This window comes from Taudactylus pleione, unplaced genomic scaffold (genome assembly GCF_031769625.1).
Source record: "Taudactylus pleione unplaced genomic scaffold, aTauple2 ptg000179l, whole genome shotgun sequence".
Classification (NCBI taxonomy): Eukaryota; Metazoa; Chordata; class Amphibia; order Anura; family Myobatrachidae; genus Taudactylus; species Taudactylus pleione.
In genome coordinates this window covers 13,544,239-13,563,444 of record NW_028284581.1, presented here as the reverse complement: position 1 = coordinate 13,563,444, position 19,206 = coordinate 13,544,239, and the positions used below count along the sequence as shown (strand labels likewise).

The following is a 19,206-nucleotide window of genomic DNA, read 5'->3' as shown; positions in this document are numbered from 1 at the left end:
TCCCGTGGGAACGCCCCCGTCAGGGAGGCACGCCCCCGGCACGCCCACCAAAGGGGGCGTGCTGTCAATCAACATTGACAGCACGCCCCCTTTGATCGGACACAACGAGCGAAGGACTTTCCTTCGCTCGTCGCGTCTGGCGCATGCGCACGACGGAGCTCCCTCCGTCGTGCGCATGCTCAGTGCATAACATCGACCCACTTGCGAGCGGACAGCCGCTCGCGAGTGGGTCTGAATCAGGCCCTATGTTCAGATGATTCATAAAGTACCTCTATGCTCTATCTTTGTAATGCAGCATTAAATAAAATGTATATTAATTACTTGGAATTTTGTACAGAATATAGTTTAGAAACTGAAAGCAGAATAAAGTTGTAAAATTTGTTTTATTGATACAAATATACATATGAATAAAACTTCCATAACCTGTCATATAAGTGAATATCTATGTTACTGTATCATCAAAAAGTTTTTCCCAGTATTTATTTACAGACGTTAAACATCTCAATTTCAAAAATGGCATAATAGAAGCAAAATGCAAGTGTTAAAACTGAGGACGGATCTCGTACTCCAATTATTGAAACAAATCATACTCTGTGTCAATCACTCTATTACATTATTAAACATCTGTATCTATTGTGTCTCAAAGGGGATTCGATGCTTGTGCTTATAGGCAAGTGCATGAGGGGTATCATTTTATGTACAAGCACAAGGAGAAGAAAAAATATTCCTACCAGAGGATGTAAAAATGGAATTCAATCATTATATATATATATATATATATATATATATATATATATATATATATATATATATATATGTATGTATGTGTGTTTGTGTATGTATATATTTATATATATAGAGAGAGAGAGAGAGAGAGAAAGAGAGACACATAGAGAGATTTGTTTATATATATTTACCATTTATACAAATAATTTGTTATTAGTGTGCTCTGTTAATTACAATGTGCAATTGCTTATATAAAGGAGCTGAATGGTACAAAGGAGACACAAGAGCAGCAACAATTGCACCTCCTTGGTCTAACAGTACATGAAACATCTTACAGTTAAGGTCAAGTGCACCATTGCTCTGTGGAGTGTGAGGCATCTGCTATAGCTGTGTCACAAATGTAAGGACAATTACATACATAGACAACTGAAAGGTGCATGGGATTGTTCATGAAACAAATTACACTAAATGAACATTGAAATAAAATAAAAATTGAATTTAATGTAGAGTGACAGTCTTGTTGACAGAACTTTATATAAAAACAAACTCCTTATCAGCCTCTTCCCCAGAGTCACTGGATTTGCTTCGCTGGTGAGGGTCTTTGCTTAATGACCCGGGTTTTAGCTCTTGTCCATCTGCTGCAGAAAGGCCGAGATTCTTTTTCAGTGACGAATCAGATGGAGTCACTGGATGCGCTAATGAGACATAAACAGTACAATACAGTACTTTATCTCTCTTCCTAGCAATGTTACATATAAACACATCACATGAATATTGACTAATAGCCCACATTATAAAAATATACCACTCTCTCCACTCTTTTTAAATTGGACATAACAAAAATTAGATATAAAAAAAGGACAGAGATGAGCAAGACTTTCAAAACTGCTCAATGATATATTCACCATGTTCTGCATTAGGCTGTCATAATTTAGCATGCTTCACTGGTGTAATTGTTCCTTAAGCCCTAAGGTCAACACAAAGCTAAATTGCCCAGATCAACTAGAATATAAATGATCTAAAAGGCGAGGTAACAAATATAGAGCAGCATGGCATTTTGGTGATTCGTAGCGCAAATGTAGAACATGAAGATTGGAGTATTGGAACGTCACACCTCTGCGAAATCAGCTGTCACATAAGAAAGCTCCACTAGTGAGACACATCACTGGGATTTCTCTCATCGTAGCTCTAGAGTTTTATTTAAGTCACACTTTTTTATTAATGGACTTTATCACACAAACCAGAGGAGGAAGGGCCAATATGTAATCCATGCCATGTAATAGTAAACATAGCTCGCAAATACGTTTCTGCAAATCAAGTTGCACATATTTTAATTTGATATAAAAATGCTTTAAAAGCAAAAAATACATGAGGGATATGTTCATTTGCAAATATGCGTTACATAATGTACGGTGAAGCCAAAATTATGTGTTTAGAGTGCCACCATGTGTCTAAAAGGATTATATCAAGCTAAAAAGGAATTTAAAAGTAAAATAACTGAAACCTAATACAGGTCAGCAAAGACTCACCTCTGAATTAGTCACAGCCTCAACAGTACAAGTCATATATAGTGAAATGTCAGTAATCAAAGTGAAGGGCACATACTGTCTATAAAGTGCCTGTACCAGAGTTTGTGGTGGTTTAGTCACCAGTAACATTTTCTGACTGAATAGAAATGATAGAAGTGTTTCTTATTTAAGTTAGTTTCGTCTCATGTCTCCTCTTTCCTCTGATGTCAGTCCCTTTAGGCTCCTTGTGACATTCTATGGGGTCATTTCAATTAGCCGCGAGAGGGATGAGTTGCCATTGCAATGGCATGGAAACACCGGTAATGGAACTTCATCTTGCTCTGGGCTCACTGATTTTTGTACGCTGCCCTAAGGGGCTGTAAATAAAACTCAGCGAGACCAGACTTACCATAAGTGCGGCATACAGCCGGACTACTCACGGGGGCGAGATAATTGACCCCTATGTGTAAGAAAGGAAATACAGGTTGAGTCTCCCATATCCAAATATTCCAAAATACGGAATATTCCGAAATACGGAATAATTTCTGTATGACTGAGATAATGAAACCTTTGATTTTTGATGGTTCAATGTACACAATCTTTGTCTAAGGCACAAAATATTAAAAATACAGTATAAAATAACCTTCAGGCTTTGTGTATAAGGTGTATAGGAAACATAAATGAATTTCATGTATGTACACAAACTTTGCTTGAACCACAAAATTATTGAAAATATTGTATAAAATGACCTGCAGGCTGTGTGTATAAGGTGTATGTAATACATAAATGCATTCTGTGTGTATATTGGGGTCCTATTCCCAAGATATTTCATTATGAAATGCAAATATTCCAAAATACGAATATTCCATTATCCAAAATACCCCTGGTCCCAAGCATTTTGGATATGGGAGACTCAACCTGTATATTGAAAAGACATTAAACTTCTAGAAATATGAATTTGACCATTACTACTATTAGAGGCTTTGGCCCCCCGATAATTAAGTATCAATCTGCAATTCATTATTGTTCTGGTGCGATTTCCAAACTCGCTATGGAAGTAAAAGTGCCACTTACTGGAGATGTGCCAGCATTGTGAGCATGTGTGACAGGAGGGTACACATGCGCACGGCCGCAGTTTCACTTCCCAGAGAAAGGACTGGCGCTCTGGGAACCACCGCCATCTAAAGATGTCATTGGGTCCTGTAAGCAAATTCCGAAAACTTTCAGTTTTCCAAGTTTGCTGAATACTGGACAGCACGTTCGGGCCCCTAATAATGAATAGGCCAGTTACTTAATACATTGTTTCTGCATGTGTAACAGGCCCATTAGTGATAATGAATAGGCCCGTTACTTAATACATTGTTTCTGCATGTGTAACAGGCCCATTAGTGATAATGAATAGGCCCCTTTGGGAATAAGAGAATGCAAATGTGTGTGGCCTAATCGTGGGAGGCACGCCCACGTCCCCTTAGAAAAAATAAACATAAAAACCCCCTAATTTCAGTGCCGCGAAGAGCTGGGGAGGGCGGGGGGGGGGGGGGGGGTCGCTGTGAGCTCCTCAGCCCGGTGCAAATCCATGGGGGAGGGTGTGATCAGTATAATCACTTCCACCCCCCTGCTTGCAAGCATGAAGTAATGTGCATCATTCCTTGCCTATATGTGTGTGTATACTGATGTAAATTTATGCCAGTGGTATAAAGGGCTAAAAGTACTTGCTGTGTATTTATCGGAGTTTGTGTATACCATGGTGACTATAGTACAAAGACATCAGTGTATTGTATATGTCATATACTCTGTATCCTGACTTTAGGTTTCAGTGTAAGAAGCTGTTTTCTGTTGTTTTTATGCTGTAATTTGTTATAGAGAGCATAGCGTTCCAGTATTTTTACTGTTTCCCTGGTATTAGCAAATCATACAGACAATCACTCAATATGATGTTCTGATGACAATTTGTGTTTTACGTTACATAGAATAATCTGTCAATTTTGTTTTTTGTATTTTTTTTTTACTGTTTTTCAAAACTACTCAGATTTCCTTTTGGTAACCTATTGGACTAAACACACAATTAGTATTTGCATAGTATATATCATTTCAGAAAGTGGAATCTATTGTAGCCACAATCAATGTATACAGATATAAGGATTATTGTGAGTATATACTGTAACACAGGCCAACAACCTTTTGTCTTTAGAGTAAGTCTATACTCAAGGCAAATAGTATACAGTTTTTAACTTTAAATACTCAATACATACATTAGGTACGTCAAATGTTCTTAGTCACAAACTATATTCACTAGTTAGCTAGGATTAATATGCACCAAATTGTGGCTATAAACCAAATATATTATTCAAACACTAAGCTGTTTATCTCACTCATATTTAGCATCGGTTTGATGTTCCTTTATAGCTGTGGTTGACAGACATGTTGATGTTGTATTTAAATCCAAGTTTCAGTTAGAATAAACACTGGTGCATTGAACATACCAGGAGATGTTATGTGAGCAATGTAAAAGCATCAAGCTAATTTTGCACATCTCATTATACCTTCATCTGCAAGAGGCCGGCAAGAAGACTGCAGGCTGCTCTGTCCATCTTTATCCTTCTCTGAAGGGGCTCTCTTCAGCACAGATGGGAGAATCGTTTTGGGGGAACAGGACCCAGAAGGAGATTCAGGGATCTCATCTGTTGTGATCACAGGCAATGATGTGCAACAAAGATGTAGAATGTGAATACAAATATTTTAGTTTCAGCATTATATTGTGCTTTCTTTAAACTGCAACAATTTGAATCCAATCAATCTCTACATTTTTGCAAAGAAATTCAAAACACATCTAAATGCAACACGTAATGTTTTCTATTAGCCATAGAGATGCATAAAGGCAACCCTGTAATGTAAGAGCATCACCTCCAATTGTATATCCTTGATGAGAAATTGGAGTATGCATCTGTGTCTTTTTTCCCTAGTAGTTGAGCTGCCACATGAAGTTGTAAGCCAGGAAGAGGAGATTCTTGCAATGAACGCATGCAGTAGGGTGGATCTCTTCCTATATTATTGTCAAATGAACTTTTATATTTTTTCAATATTAGGTACTGTACGGTGTACTGTACCTCTGTAATATGGCACAGTTACTAAGTAACCGTGACTAGGGCATTCATAATCTTATGCTATGGTAGGAATAACAACACCACATGGGGTAATATTTACTAAAGTTTCAATCTGGTGCTGTTGTGGAAGTCACTGCACGCTGCTGGCTATTCTTCCCTCCAAGCTGCCAAAATTACTACGCAGCATTTTGAAGGGTGTGACAGAAATTGCCACCAATATCAAAGGTTCAGGTCCCCACACTAGGAATGTAGGATTAACAAAATAAGAAGATCGTACTGAAGGTAAGTATTCAATAAAACCAATACATTACAAAAACTATTAGGCATACAATAGTATTTCGAACAGAAAAACTATTGCAGCGGACATATTTATATCGTACCTCAACTAAGGAGGCCCTATTAGTTAAATTATATACTGTATATGAGGGCACTATTATTCATTAATAACTATATGGGCACTATTACCTATTAATAACTATGCAAAGGGTACTACTATTTATTAATATCTATATGTGGGGACTATATGAAGGGGGGGACAATATTAATTATTCCAAAAGATAGAGCTGTAGGGCCACAATGCACTCTTGTCTACTGTATTTCATTTCCATGGTGCCCATTGGCTAAGGGTACCAGGAGGCACACAATGCTACTTTGCAGTGGGACAGGCATCCCTAGGTGTGAAGGTCCAAACAAACCCCCCCTAGAGGACCGGGACAGATCCTAAAAAGCATGGCCCATTAATGGAGAGGAGGGATGGGGACAGGCAAGTTAGCGTAAAGTGCCGCTATCTTGTCAGTCATAACCACCTATTTTTTTCTGGCTGTTTTTCTGGCAAATGTTTCTGTGGTTTATGAAAGTGCAGCTTCATTGGTGATTTGGATTACTTTCCTTTAAAAAAAAATTGGGATTGTGATCATAGACATGAGCAGAGCCGGCACAGGGGGTGTCGCATCAGCACTTTCCCCTCTGCTGAGTCATGGACTACCCCGTTCCCCCTACCTCTGGGACATACACTACTCATTTGGACTCATTTGGCCGCCAAGGTGAATACTGTAAGTCCCGGTGGGAGGTGGATGTCCATGACTCAGCAGAGAGGCAAGTGCTGAAACGGCACCCTCTGAGCTGGCTTCTGCACACACTACGAAGGTGATGTGCAATATGGTGCTTTGTATAATGAGGACTCCCGGCGGTTCTCCAGTAGTTTGACTTTTAGTAAATCATGTGGTTTCTAAATCATGCTAATAAAAAAAAGGCAGAAAACCCGTCAGTTTTAGTACAGTACATGTAGCCCCAGCAATTACTTTCTGCCTGGATGGTTTGCAAAAGTTTTCTGCCATCAACTTTTGAACAACAAGCTAAGTGAAAAATATAAACAACACCAAAGGAGGCTTGGGAAATATGGGCAACATGGTAAATTCACCCAGGTTTCCAACAAAAATCGGATACTTCATTGATGCAATTAGTGCAGTCAATCTATTCTGTTCGATCTCAGTCCAAAAGCATTAGTACAACTTGTATACAGTGTGACAATTTATAGTGGCTCATTGAAGCGTCAGCACTTTATCTAAATGTAGTAGACCCTTCCAGTAGTCCGTCCACCCCCCCCCCCCCAGGTTCTACCGTTTTCTATTCTCTCCCCACACTAAAAATACAACTGCTCCATATTTGAAGACTTGCTAGTCCTATAAGCAACTATCTCCTTATTGTGAAGCACTTGTCTCACAAAGAATTTTCTTGACACTAAAGATAAGCACTGCTAGCCCTACCTGGTCCAGCATAGTGATCTAGAACTTTACAGATTGGCACAAGCTTATTTGTGATTATATGCATTGTCTGTTACCAAGTAAGGAAAACCTGTTTACCAGTTCGGGAACTACTTCTGGGCTTCTGAGGCACAGTAGGACGTGCTGTTAGAACAGGCTTGGATGACTGAAGAGGTGGCTTCGGACTAGTCGGTGTACTAGATAAACTCTTGGATCGTACACTGGTCTCAGACTTGACATCACATTTAGGATTTTTTTCTGGAGAAGAGTTAGTGGAATCCCCTCTTGTCATAGGAAATTTACTAACTGAAAAGTTACAACATATTTCTTAATTGTATATTTGTTTAATTCATTTCTAATAGTGCACATACATAACCAAGCCTATTCGTTTCGCAACCTGAAGCTGCTCACTGATTAATGTATTTTAATTAGTCTTCATTGTTAACATACAAGGAATGATTTGTGATAATACAATATATTTGAATGTATGTTTGTAATAGCACAGCTACATTTATCAACCATCGTGAGTTAAATACATTAAAATACCCAATTAGTAGCTCTAATCAGAGGATAATTAACATTATAAGTAATCAGTGGATACATAACATTATAAGTAATCAGTGGATAATTAACATTATAAGTAATGTTGTTTACTGACTTAAAGATAACTTGAAATAACATAATAAAATAAGTTAAATTATTATTATATTATTATTATAGGACCTTGGGGGCAGAACAGTCGCTGTCCCACCGCACCAGCATGTGGCTTGCAGGGTGCCTGGGACTGGAAAATATCAGCACTCTGTAAACCTGTTATCACTGTGATAACAGGTTTACAGAGTGCCAACATTTTCCAGGCACTTTTGCCAGACACTGCATATAGCCATTAACACAACCTGATTGTCGGCACTGATAGAACCATGTACTGTATGAAGTCGGTGTTTAATACATGTTGTCACTTTCATTATTTACTGCATTTATTTCCTCCTATATGCGCTGGGAAATTGTATATATACACAGCTTACTGCATTAACACTTTATCAGACAGAACATCACTCTGCCTGTCACATCTGATGGGTGGTTACTATTATATGATCATTTAGTCATCTGCGGTACGTTTTATTTTTCTAGAGGAATTCATATCAGTTTCTTAGTTCATTGCTAGTTTACAATTGACCCTTATTACAATGGTATTTATATAGTTTTACTTGCCTCTAATATTACATCTTATTTGTAGCAATATATGGTTTGACTGTGATACATGCTATTTTATACATACTAGTGTTGCTATTGATAGCATTTCATTCATATTGATACAGGTTTTTAATTTAAAATCTTATAAATCATATTGTGCACTGGAGTTTTTCAGTGATTTAATATTTTTATTTTATACCGTGCATTATAGGAGTTTTAGGTACTGCCATTTTGATCTTCCTCATTACACCATTATGTAGTGTTATAGGCTTTAGGGTGGGCCCTTAGGTTAGCAGCCGCTCCGCTCAAATAGCGTTACTCAGTAGACACCCTATCATTGTTCCTTGTGTATATTCAGTATATGTACTGTAAATTTCCATATATCTATTCTGCACTCCTCTATCTGTGTGTCTAGCAGGGGAAGGGTACAGACGTGGGAAGGGTGGGGAGGACACATGGGAGGGGGGGCAACACCAGACACAAGAGTATGATAATCATACATGTGTCTGTGCATACAGTATATCGTCATAAATACTGTAATGCCGGGGAGGGGTGGACAACAGGGGGGAGGAGAGAGAGAATGAAGGGCGGGAGAGAGAAAATGGGGGTGAGGAAAGAGTGAGACAACTGGAGTATGAGACAATGGGATGAGGGGGATAGAGAGAGAACAGGGAGAAATGAGAGAGCAAAAATGTGGTGGGGGGAGAGCAACAGGAGGTATGAGACAATGAGGGGAGGGGAAGAGAGAAAGAGAACAGGGAGAAGTGAGATAGCAAGCATGTGGTGGGAGAGAGAGTAACGGGAGGTATGAGACAATGGGGGGAGGGGGAGAGAGAGAGAAAACAGGGAGAAGTGAGATAGCAAGAATTTTGTGGGGGAGAGAGCAACGGGAGTATGAGACAATGGGGGGAGGGGAAGAGAGAAAGAGAGAACAGGGAGAAGTGAGATAGCAAGAATGTTGTGGGGGAGAGAGCAACGGGAGGTATGAGACAATGGGTGGTAGGGGAAGAGAGAAAGAGAGAACAGGGAGAAGTGAGATAGCAAGAATGTGGGGGGGAGAGAGCAACGGGAGGTATGAGACAATGGGGGGAGGGGGAGAGAGAGAGAACAGGGAGAAGTGAGATAGCATGAATGTGGTGGGAGAGAGCAACGGGAGTATGAGACAATGGGGGGAGGGGAAGAAAGAGAGAGAACAGGGAGAAGTGAGATAGCAAGAATGTTGTGGGGGAGAGAGCAACGGGAGGTATAAGACAATGGGGGGAGGGGAAGAGAGAAAGAGAGAACAGGGAGAAGTGAGATAGCAAGAATGTTGTGGGGGAGAGAGCAACGGGAGGTATGAGACAATGAGGGGAGGGGAAGAGAGAGAAAACAGGGGAGAAGTGAGATAGCAAGAATGTGGTGGGGGAGAGAGCAATGGGAGGTATGAGACAATGGGGGGAGGGGAAGAGAGAAAGAGAGAACAGGGAGAAGTGAGATAGCATGAATGTGGTGGGAGAGAGATAGCAATGGGAGGTACAGAACTGCCCAGCTATTTTGTTGCTCATGGCGTGGCATGAGTTGCGCCATGGACTTGTGGCGTGGCGTGCAGGCCTCTGAGTCGCGCCATGGACTTGTGGAATACCGTGGAATTCTTCAACGAAGGATATGCTATGGCATGTAATACAGTGCTTAACCACTGGGTGGCGAGTGCTCCACTTTTGTAATCGCTGGGTGGCGAGTGCTCCACTGTTGTAATCTGTACTGAATGCCTTGTATTGAATGCCATACTGTTAAACTTACAGTAAATTGGATGGATATCACATTCACATTCACAGCATTTGCATGTTCGCACAACCAATACTGTATTTTTAATGTCACATAATGCACAATACAGTACAGTACTGTACCGTACAGTAAGATCTTATAACAGGATGCAAATCACTGCACATACAGTATTGTACGGTACATATGGTACGGTGCAGTAACTGAACAGTAGAGAAGTTGCCCGAGTTGTTGTCACGGTATAACCGATACTGTAGATTAATGAGATGCACACACAGCTTTCACTGAGATGGGATGAATTACAGTATGATAATTTTTTTTTTAAATTAAAAACAGCAGCGGGAGGAGTGCACAAGGATGAGGCCGCTCTGTGCGGTTCACTGTAGCTGTCGTGTGGGCTAGTGGATAGGTGATCACTTTGGTAGAATTATGGTCATGCGCATGCCCAGTGGAGGGGTTACAATGGGATCTTTAGTGCCAAGAGAGGGCTCTGTATCACAAACTGTGCGCCCAAAGCGCAAAACACAAACATGCAACAACGTAGATGTGTCTCGGCCTTACACACGATAGCTACCTCTCTTGGACTGTGTCAGAGTGGTTTCTGACTGTGAGAGAGTGCTCTGTGTTCAAAGCTGACTGTGCGTTTGAAGCGCAAAATAGCGTTGCATCGCAAACTTATGACAATGGTGATGCTGTTCCAACCTTGCACACTAAGTACGGTAGTACTGGTGGGATCTGTATGAGAGAGAGTTCTCTGTATTACAGGGTTGGCGCTATGGTGGCTGTCAGCCATCTGCGATGGATTAGAAATGGGGGGGGTACAATGGGATCTGTGGCACCAAGCCATACGCCATGTAGCGCTATGCCATCACTGAGCATGCGCAGTTGGCTGTATTACTGCAGTCGGTATGCTGTTGAATTTCCATCTCTGGTGGGCGCATGCCCAGTAGGAGGGTTGCGATGGGATTTCTGGCGCATGCCCAGTGGGCCGAGAGTCATACACAGTGCATCAGGTCCCTTCCCCCAAAGCAAGCAAGAGCCTCTCATTACCATAATAAAGGATGCTTTGTTAATCCATTTACTGTAAGCAGTCAGCTTTGCCCTAGTGTCCTGAAAAATGCTACGAATAGTGACCATTGCCAAGGACACCATCCCCCGTCTGCTAGGACAACTAGTGTGCCGCTATGACTGTGCCTGTACCGTATATTAAAAACTGATGGTGCCGTTGAATTTAGCACCACAGATAGCTACGTCTCTTGGACTGTGTCTGAGAGTGGTTTCTGACTGTGAGAGAGCGCTCTGTGTTCAAAGCTGACTGTGCGTTTGAAGCGCAAAATAGCGTTGCATCACAAACTTATGACAATGGTGATGCTGTTCCAACCTTGCACACTATCTGTACGATGAAGTACTCAGGCGTCTGTAGCGTAGAGGTAAGAAATCGAACTTCTACATTGCAGACGTCTGTACAACCCGGTTCAGGGTTCGAAACCTAGAAGGTTAAACTTATTTTTTTTTATTATTATTAGACAGTCAAGGTTACACTTTTTATTTTTAATATTATTATTACACAGTCAGTGTGTAATACGGAGATCTCACTTTCACTGTATGTGAATCATGACCCGCTACTGTATGATCTTCCATACTCTACGCCATGGCGTAGCGCTACAGGGGTATGGCTATGGCGCAGCACCACTGGCAATGCATTGAAACCCCGCCACTGGGCACGCGCCAGAGATCCTATTTGTACCGTAACCCATCAGAACTGGCTATAAGTCACCACAGCGCCAACTGTGCAGACATTGACGCAATTTTGCGGTTTAAACACAGAGTCAGTTTGTACTACAGGGACCTCTCTCTTAAATAGAGTCAACTATCAGTTACTGAACAGGGAGAAGTGAGATAGCAAGAATGTTGTGGGGGAGAGAGCAACGGGAGGTATGAGACAATGGGGGGAGGGGAAGAGAGAGAAAACGGGAGAAGTGAGATAGCAAGAATGTTGTGGGGGAGAGAGCAACGGGAGGTATGAGACAATGGGGGGAGGGGAAGAGAGAAAGAGAGAACAGAGAGAAGTGAGATAGTAAGAATGTTGTGGGAGAGAGAGCAACGGGAGGTATGAGACAATGGGGGGAGGGGAAGAGAGAAAGAGAGAACAGGGAGAAGTGAGATAGCAAGAATGTTGTGGGGGAGAGAGCAACGGGAGGTATGAGACAATGGGGGGAGGGGGAAGAGAGAAAACAGGGAGAAGTGAGATAGCAAGAATGTTGTGGGGGAGAGAGCAATGGGAGGTATGAGACAATGGGGGGAGGGGAAGAGAGAAAACAGGGAGAAGTGAGATAGCAAGAATGTTGTGGGGGAGAGAGCAATGGGAGGTATGAGACAATGGGGGGAGGGGAAGAGAGGGAGAGAGAACGGAGAAGTGAGATAGCAAGAATGTTGTGGGTGAGAGAGCAACGGGAGGTATAAGACTTTGGGGGGAGGGGAAGAGAGAAAGAGAACAGGGAGAAGTGAGATAGCAAGAATGTTGTGAGGGAGAGAGCAACAGGAGGTAGGAGACAATGGGGGAGGGGAAGAGAGAAAGAGAGAACAGGGAGACGTGAGATAGCAAGAATGTTGTGGTGGAGAGAGCAACGGGAGGTATGAGACAATGGGGGGAGGGGAAGAGAGAACAGGGAGAAGTGAGATAGCAAGAATGTTGTGGGGAAGAGAGCAACGGGAGTTATGAGACAAGGGGGGAGGGAAAGATAGAAAGAGAGAACAGGGAGAAGTGAGATAGCAAGAATGTTGTGGGGGAGAGAGCAACGGGAGGAATGAGACAATGGGGGGAGGGGAAGAGAGAAAACAGGGAGAAGTGAGATAGCAGAATGTTGTGGGGGAGAGAGCAATGGGAGGTATGAGACAATGGGGGGAGGGGAAGAGAGAAAACAGGGAGAAGTGAGGTAGCTAGAATGTGATGGGGGAGAGAGCAATGGGAGGTATGAGACAATGGGGGGGGGAGAGAGAGAGAACAGGAAGAAGTGACATAGCAAGAATGTGAATGGGAGAGAGCAGGATAACAGTCAGGGGAAAGAAATAGAGAGATAGAATGGAATTGTGTAAGAAGAGAGATAATAGGAGGGAAGGGCAGAGAATGGGGGTGGGGACCCCCACAATGCTAGTGACCCTATAAACAATACCTACTTATGTATTTAAACCATTGTTTGCATATTTGAAAAATAAGATAATTTACATGAAGTTAAATATTATTCTCCACATTTTTATGGGTTGTAAATGACCCCTGTAGCCCAAATTCCGAAGAGGATGACCACTTCGGGCAAGTCCACAACATACATTAAATAAAATGACAAACCTGCTCCACTTCCATCTAGTTTCTCTCCATCTAGTGATTCTTTGCTGGGAACATCGCTACCAAATTTCTGGAAAAACAAACACACAAACACAAGAAATTATTAAATGTACCCTTTTGCTGTCAGATTATTTTACTTTCTTCATTATTGTAAACCTCAATAAAACATGTGTTACAGTTTCCAAAAGTAAGGGTTAAGCACTCCTCATAGGATACAAATAAGACGGGAGGTCACAGCAATGTAATATTCATAAACCCACATGAGCAATGTAATCTCTTACAGAAATAAAACAGATGATAACCCATCCGAGCATAAAATAAAGATCAAAACAACTGCTCTAAAACCAGGATGGGCAAAGTGGTACATCTCTCTAACCTTCTAAAATACCACACATTGCACTTCATTTCAGAACTGACAACAAAAGACCAGAAACTACCGCGGCATCCTCATGTCGCTCATCCCAAAATATCCCCACATGCCAGTTAGACCTTCCACTGTCACTCAGAGCCACAGCTTGCTTCAAAATCCCACACATGCCTTCATACCTACCTGCCATCTATTAGAACCAAAAAGGTATAGAAAAATGTACCTTCATTTACCACCATAAGCATACATAAATGATTTATGATAGAGTTAAAGTTAATATGAATAATTGTACTTTGTTATTCATCCTTATGGAAGTGTCTTTCTAATTTTTTCTAGCATATAGTATATCAAAGAATATCTGCCTCTTTCCAAAAGTATGTCAGCTGTTGCATCTGCTGCGTATAGTAATAACAATACAAAAGAATTGCCATAAGCTAGACTGATACAGACAAAAAAACTAATTTAATGAATAATAGGTCAGGTTGGAAAGCATGGCGAAAGTGCTTATCCTTGTATGTATATCTATATAATAATTGTGTAAGGCTGTCCCATCTCCACAATGCGCACGCAGCGGAAGCCTGGAAAAGCACCCCAGCAGTTCCCACTTTGAGGAAGGGAGACAGGACAGACCTGGAAGAGGAGGACCGGAAGCCAGGGTAAGTATGGGAGGGACAAAGCGACAGGGAGGGATGGGGGTGTCTGGATGGAACCGTGGAAGTGCAAAGAACAGCAGAAGGCCAGAGTGGGGGAAAGGGCCAATCAGGAGGCAGAGACTTAGGTGACCCGGCATATACCAGATTTGTTATAGAAGTGTATATACACTGAAGTGCCAAAAGTCATGGGATAGATGCCTAGTATCGTGTTGGACACCCAGTAGTCCGGCGAAGTGCAGCAACTTGACGCGTCATCGATTCCACAAGTGGACGGAAGACCTCTGGAGAAATATTGACCCATGCCGTCAGGGATGTATCTAGGGATCCGAGCGCCCCTGGCAAGGGCCATCCAGGCCAATAGGAAGATACGCCCCTGCATGCCGTCTGGATAGCTTCCTGATATTTGTGGATAGGCTCCCTGATATTTGTAGGATCTTGAGTGCGAATAGACCTCTCCACAAAGTCACATAAATGCTCAATTGGGTTCATTTAGGTAGAACATGGCGGCCATTTGTCTCTGCAGAATGCTCCTTGAACCAATTCTAGACAATTTGGGACCGATGACACAATGCATTATCCTGCTGGAATGTTCCATCATTGTGGGGCTACATGAAGTCTAAGAAGGGCTGCAAATGGTCATTTAGCAATGCAACGTATTCAGACGGACCAGTGGACACAACCCATGTCATATGAACACACCCCACACCATTATGGAACCAACACCAGCCTTGTTGACAGCTGAGACCCATGGCCTCATGGGGTTTGCACCACACCCAAACCCTACCATCAGACCAAAACAACTGGAACCGTGACTTATTGGACCACACCACATGTTGTCAGTCCTCCAGGGTCCAATTAGCGACGTCACAAGCCCAGGTGAGGCACTGTGTCTCGTAGTATTAATAGGGACACTCTGGTGGGTCTTGTGCTCCTATATCCCATGGAAGCTAAAGAACGCTGCAATGACCTGCTGGATATGCAACTGGTACCTCCTGCATTGAATGTAGATGTGATTTGAGCCAGTGGCGCTTGTCTGTTACCGCAGACAATTCTGACCAAACGCCACTGGTCACGATCATTAAGCACCCGTGGTCGGCTACTGCACTGTCCACAGTGGGTAGTAATGCCTTCCACGAGGTATTCCAGGTAGAAACAAGACATCGTAGATTGAGGAATGTTGAATATCCGCGCAACTTCTGAAATGGAAAGTCCCATCTGTCGGGCACCTACTATCATGCCCCATTCACACTCTGATAAATCATGTCGCCAGGCCATGAGCAACCTAACCGGTGTTCAAACTGACTCACAAGATGTCAGATTACAACTGATCCAGGTCTGGGCATTTCCAGGATGTCAGGAGAAATAAATATATATATATATATATATATATATACACACATATATATATATATATATATATATATATATACATACACACACAGTCAGGTGCGTAAATATTGGGACATTGACAGAATTTTCATATGTTTTATAGTAGCTTGCATCTTCTTTCACTAATTGCAGAAAATACAGAGACATATAGTATAATTCAGAGACCGGCACCACAGCACTTTGGAAATAGTGTAAACAGGTTTATTGAAATATCCGAAAAAATAACAAAATCTAAAAAGAAACAAGGATATATATATCACTTCTGATGCTGTTGCAGCTGCTTGGTTGCCTTCAGTGATGAATAGGTAATAGAAAGAAAGGACTGCGGCACTCCGAGACTGGTTTGACATGCAATAGTTGTATTGATGTAACAAACCATCAATAAAATTATTACATGTCAAACCAGTCTCGGAGTGCCGCAGTCCTTTCTTTCTATTACCTATACATCACTGAAGGCAACCAAGCAGCTGCAACAGCATCAGAAGTGATATATATATCCTTGTTTCTTTTTAGATTTTGTTATTTTTTCGGATATTTCAATAAACCTGTTTACACTATTTCCAAAGTGCTGTGGTGCCGGTCTCTGAATTATACTATATGTCTCTGTATTTTCTGCAATTAGTGAAAGAAGATGCAAGCTACTATAAAACAAATGTCATTTCTGTGTAGTTGGGTAGTGTATATATATATAAAAATTACAAATGGTAAAAAGACACTAGGAAAGTGCTCTTTTCCTTAGATTACAAAACTGACTCACTATTGCATTGGTTTGCTTGCAGAATGCAGATTAAGAAGCAATTTTGCGTTATATTCAGTTTAAGATTATGGGATTATGTTTAAGCATGCAATAAATCTACACTAAGGCTACCAGATGTTCCTGTTTGCCAGGGACATTCCACAAAAACTTCTGTTGCTGAAGAAGTAACATTGGTGACTAAGTAAAAGTAAATGTATAGGTTACATTGCTGAGTTGGTTCACAACATTACCTGATATTTTAATATTATAATGATCCTTATTTTATTATACTGTGCCAAGTATAAGGTTATAATGTAGCAGGTGACCAATAAAAAATAATGTCTGCTTGTTTGCCATCATCTTATTTAAATGAAGACACAGGATCATCCTGTGTCTTTATTTAAATAAGATGATGACAAACAAGAAGACATTATTGTGTATTTGATGGCCATCTGCTACATTAGTACCTTATGCTTGACACAGTTGGGATAATTCTAATTTACTGGGAAGGTGAGTGCTGCATCCTGGGGGGGCACCAATGCTCTATTTCGCATAAGGCACCAGAATGTCTAGTTACAGCTCTGAATAGATTGGCTATATAATCGCACTTCTGCTGCAATAAGTGCATCCATTTACATAAAAGAACATACGAACTCCACACAAATAAGGTCTTGGTCAGGAATTGAACTCATGACCTAAGTGCTGTGAGGCAGTAATGCTGATCACCATGCTGTTCATCATTAGTGCTCAACTAAATTTTGCAAGGGAGGTTAAAATATCTAAAAGAGTATCAATCAATAAGGTTAATTATGGTAGACTTACCTATGTTAACTCTCTTTCTTCGAAGTCCTTAGGGTCCACAGGGAGACAGTGGGGTGTAGGTGGTGGATAGGAGGACCGGACCAACAGTTAAAGCTTTTGCTATACCAGGATGCTCCGGCCTTCCCCCTATACCCCGCCCACAGCCTGGGGAAATCAGTTTTGTCAACAAACCCAAGGCAGGAGCAAGATAAGAGAGAAGGAAGATTGGTACAAGTAAGAATTACACGCTCACACAATAGAGAAGGAAACCGGTGACCAAGAAAATAAACCCATAGAAGCCAGGTGCGTCATGGTGGGTACCCTGTGGACCCAATGGACTTTGAAGAAAGAGTTAACAAAGGTAAGTCTAGCGTTCCCGCTAGGCTGCTTTAGCGGGGCGCGGCGCCCTGCCCTCCTTCTGGAGGGCAAAAAGCCCAGGAGGAGGGCAAAAAGCGCCCTGCCCTAACAGCCTGCGGGAGCCGTTCTCACCCGCGGGACGCAGTGTCCCGCGGGTGGACAAACATGCGGTGACCCGGTCACCGCCGGAGAATAGACGCCGGGCGCATGCGCCCGGCATCTATTCTCCCTTTCTGCAGCGCTTGGGGGCTGCCCGGCATGTCCGTAAGCGCCGGGCATGCCCCCAAGTATGACGAAAAGGGGACGCGTCTTATAGACACGCCCCCTTTTCATAACCACGCCCCCTTTTCGGACGCGCGCGCACAAGATTGCCCTCTCTAGCTCCGGCGCCCTGCCTGCCGCCGGAGCTATAGGGAACACTATAAGTCTATCGTAACTCTCCTTTTCTTCAGGGTCCATAGGGCTCCACAGGGAGACAATAGGGATGTCCCAAAGCAGTTGTTCAAGGGCAGGGATGCTCCTGAGCTGAGAGGTGATTCCGGCATCCAAAGGAAGCATCCTGAGAGGCAAATGTATCAAAGGCATAGAACCTAAGAAAGGTGTGGACAGAAGACCACAGAGCGAGTAGAATGAGCAGAGACAGTATCTGGCACAGGAAGGCCAGCCTGCATGTAAGCCTGTGATATAGTCATGCAAAGCCATTTGGCCAGAGTCTGTTTATTAGCTGGACAGCCCTTCTTGTGGAATCCATATAGGACAAAGAGTGAATCAGTTTTCCTGATGGAACTAGTACGGTCCACGTAAACACTCAGAGCACGGACCACATCCAAGGAGGCCTCTCCTGCCGAGAGGTCTGGTGATTGTAACCAGAATTTCCTCATTAAGGTGGAAACGAGAGACCACATTGGGAAGGAAGCCAGGGTGTGTTCAAAGAACAGTCCTGTCCTGATGAAAGATCAGAAATGGGGAGCGACAGGAGAGCGCTCTTAAATCCGATGCACTATGGGCAGACGCGATAGCCAGAAGAAAAAGAGCCTTTGCAGTGAGGCATCTGATGTCTACTGAATCCAGGAGTACAGAGGGCCATGAAGTGCGTGGAGAACCACTGACAAATCCCACAAAGCCTCTGGAGGGACAAAGGGGGATTGAATATGGAGGACATCCTGAAGGAAGGTGTGAACATCCGGTAGTGGAGCAATTCTGCGCTGAAACCAGATTAGAGACGTGCACTTTCAGACAGGCTAGGCGGAGTCCGAGATCCAGTCCAGCTTGAATAAAGGCAAGTATTCTAGAAATCTAGAAACCCGAAAAACCTGAGGGTCAAAGATTCTGGTAGCACACCACTGGAAGTATGTATGCCACACCCGGTGACAGATCTGGACGGAGGCTGGCTTATGCACTCAGAGCATGGTCTGAACCACTGAGCAAGAAACCCCTTTGGACCTTATGAGGGATGTCTCAGGAGCCACGCCGTCAAGGACAGACTGGACAGGTCTGGACCTGA

General features: G+C 42.5%; 1 protein-coding gene across 1 annotated transcript in view; it reads right to left on the bottom strand.

Moving 5' to 3' along the window:
• Nucleotides 1–364: 364 nt before the first annotated feature.
• The window catches only part of CARMIL1 (capping protein regulator and myosin 1 linker 1), a 390,597-nt gene continuing 371,755 nt past the window's right edge, over nt 365–19,206 (bottom strand). The window contains exons 34-37 of the mRNA XM_088475876.1: nt 13,403–13,469; nt 7,201–7,407; nt 4,778–4,915; nt 365–1,421 (exon numbers count right to left, since the gene is read on the bottom strand). Of these exons, the coding sequence (XP_088332002.1) occupies nt 1,258–1,421; nt 4,778–4,915; nt 7,201–7,407; nt 13,403–13,469 (576 nt within the window). The 3' untranslated portion in view covers nt 365–1,257. The remainder of the gene's footprint in view (nt 1,422–4,777; nt 4,916–7,200; nt 7,408–13,402; nt 13,470–19,206) is intronic.